The 945-nt window shown below is 43.6% G+C and overlaps 1 protein-coding gene across 1 annotated transcript; it reads left to right on the top strand.

Annotated features, from left to right (window-relative positions):
* Positions 1–945, top strand: LOC110221079 (olfactory receptor 5p57-like). The gene has a single exon (XM_021005467.2). It carries the CDS (start codon positions 7–9, stop codon positions 943–945), a length of 939 nt encoding a protein of 312 aa, XP_020861126.1. The 5' UTR covers positions 1–6.

The following is a 945-nucleotide window of genomic DNA, read 5'->3' as shown; positions in this document are numbered from 1 at the left end:
AGACAGATGTCTGGCAATAACTGCACTGCTGTGACTGAATTCATTATTTTCGGGCTAACAGATGATCCAACCCTTCGTGTTATCCTCTTTGTGGTATTTCTGGGTGTCTATGCTGTCACCTTACTTGGTAACCTTAGCATAATCACATTGATCAGAAAGAGCTCCCAGCTTCATACCCCAATGTACCTTTTCCTCAGCCATTTGGCATTTGTGGACATTGGATATTCCTCATCTGTCACACCTGTTATGCTCAAGAACTTCCTTGTGGACAAAACCATAATCCCTCCTGGAGGCTGTGTGGCCCAGCTGTTCTTTGGAGGCATCTTTGGGACTGCTGAGTGCTTCCTGCTGGCTGTGATGGCCTATGATCGGTATATGGCTATCTGTAACCCCCTACTCTACTCCACCAACATGTCTCCTAGGGTCTGCACTCTGTTACTCATCACATCTTACCTGGGTGGTTGTGTGAATGCTTGGGTCTTCATTGGTTGCTTATTGAATTTGTCCTTCTGTGGACCCAATAAGATCAATCACTTTTTTTGTGATTATTCACCACTTTTGAAGCTTTCCTACTCTGAAGATAATCTTGCTGAAATTCTTCCTGCTGCCTCTACTGGGTTAGTGATTGTGATCACAGTGTTAGTTATCCTAATCTCTTATGTATACATCCTTTTCTCTGTCCTGAAGATAAGGTCCACTGAGGGGAGATCCAAAGCTTTCTCAACGTGCACCTCCCACCTCACAGCAGTCACTCTCTTCTATGGCACCATTACATTCATTTATGTGATGCCTAAGTCCAGCTACTCAACAGATGAGAATAAAGTGGTGTCTGTTTTCTACATTGTAATCATCCCTATGTTGAATCCCTTGATCTACAGTCTAAGGAGCAATGAAGTAAAAGGGGCCCTGAGAAAACTGTTGAGTAGGAAACATCCTTTCTCATGA

Source organism: Phascolarctos cinereus, unplaced genomic scaffold (genome assembly GCF_003287225.1).
Source record: "Phascolarctos cinereus isolate Bilbo 61053 unplaced genomic scaffold, phaCin_HiC Scaffold_9;HRSCAF=440, whole genome shotgun sequence".
In the NCBI taxonomy this organism is placed as follows: Eukaryota; Metazoa; Chordata; class Mammalia; order Diprotodontia; family Phascolarctidae; genus Phascolarctos; species Phascolarctos cinereus.
This window is presented reverse-complemented; position numbering and strand designations above follow the sequence as displayed.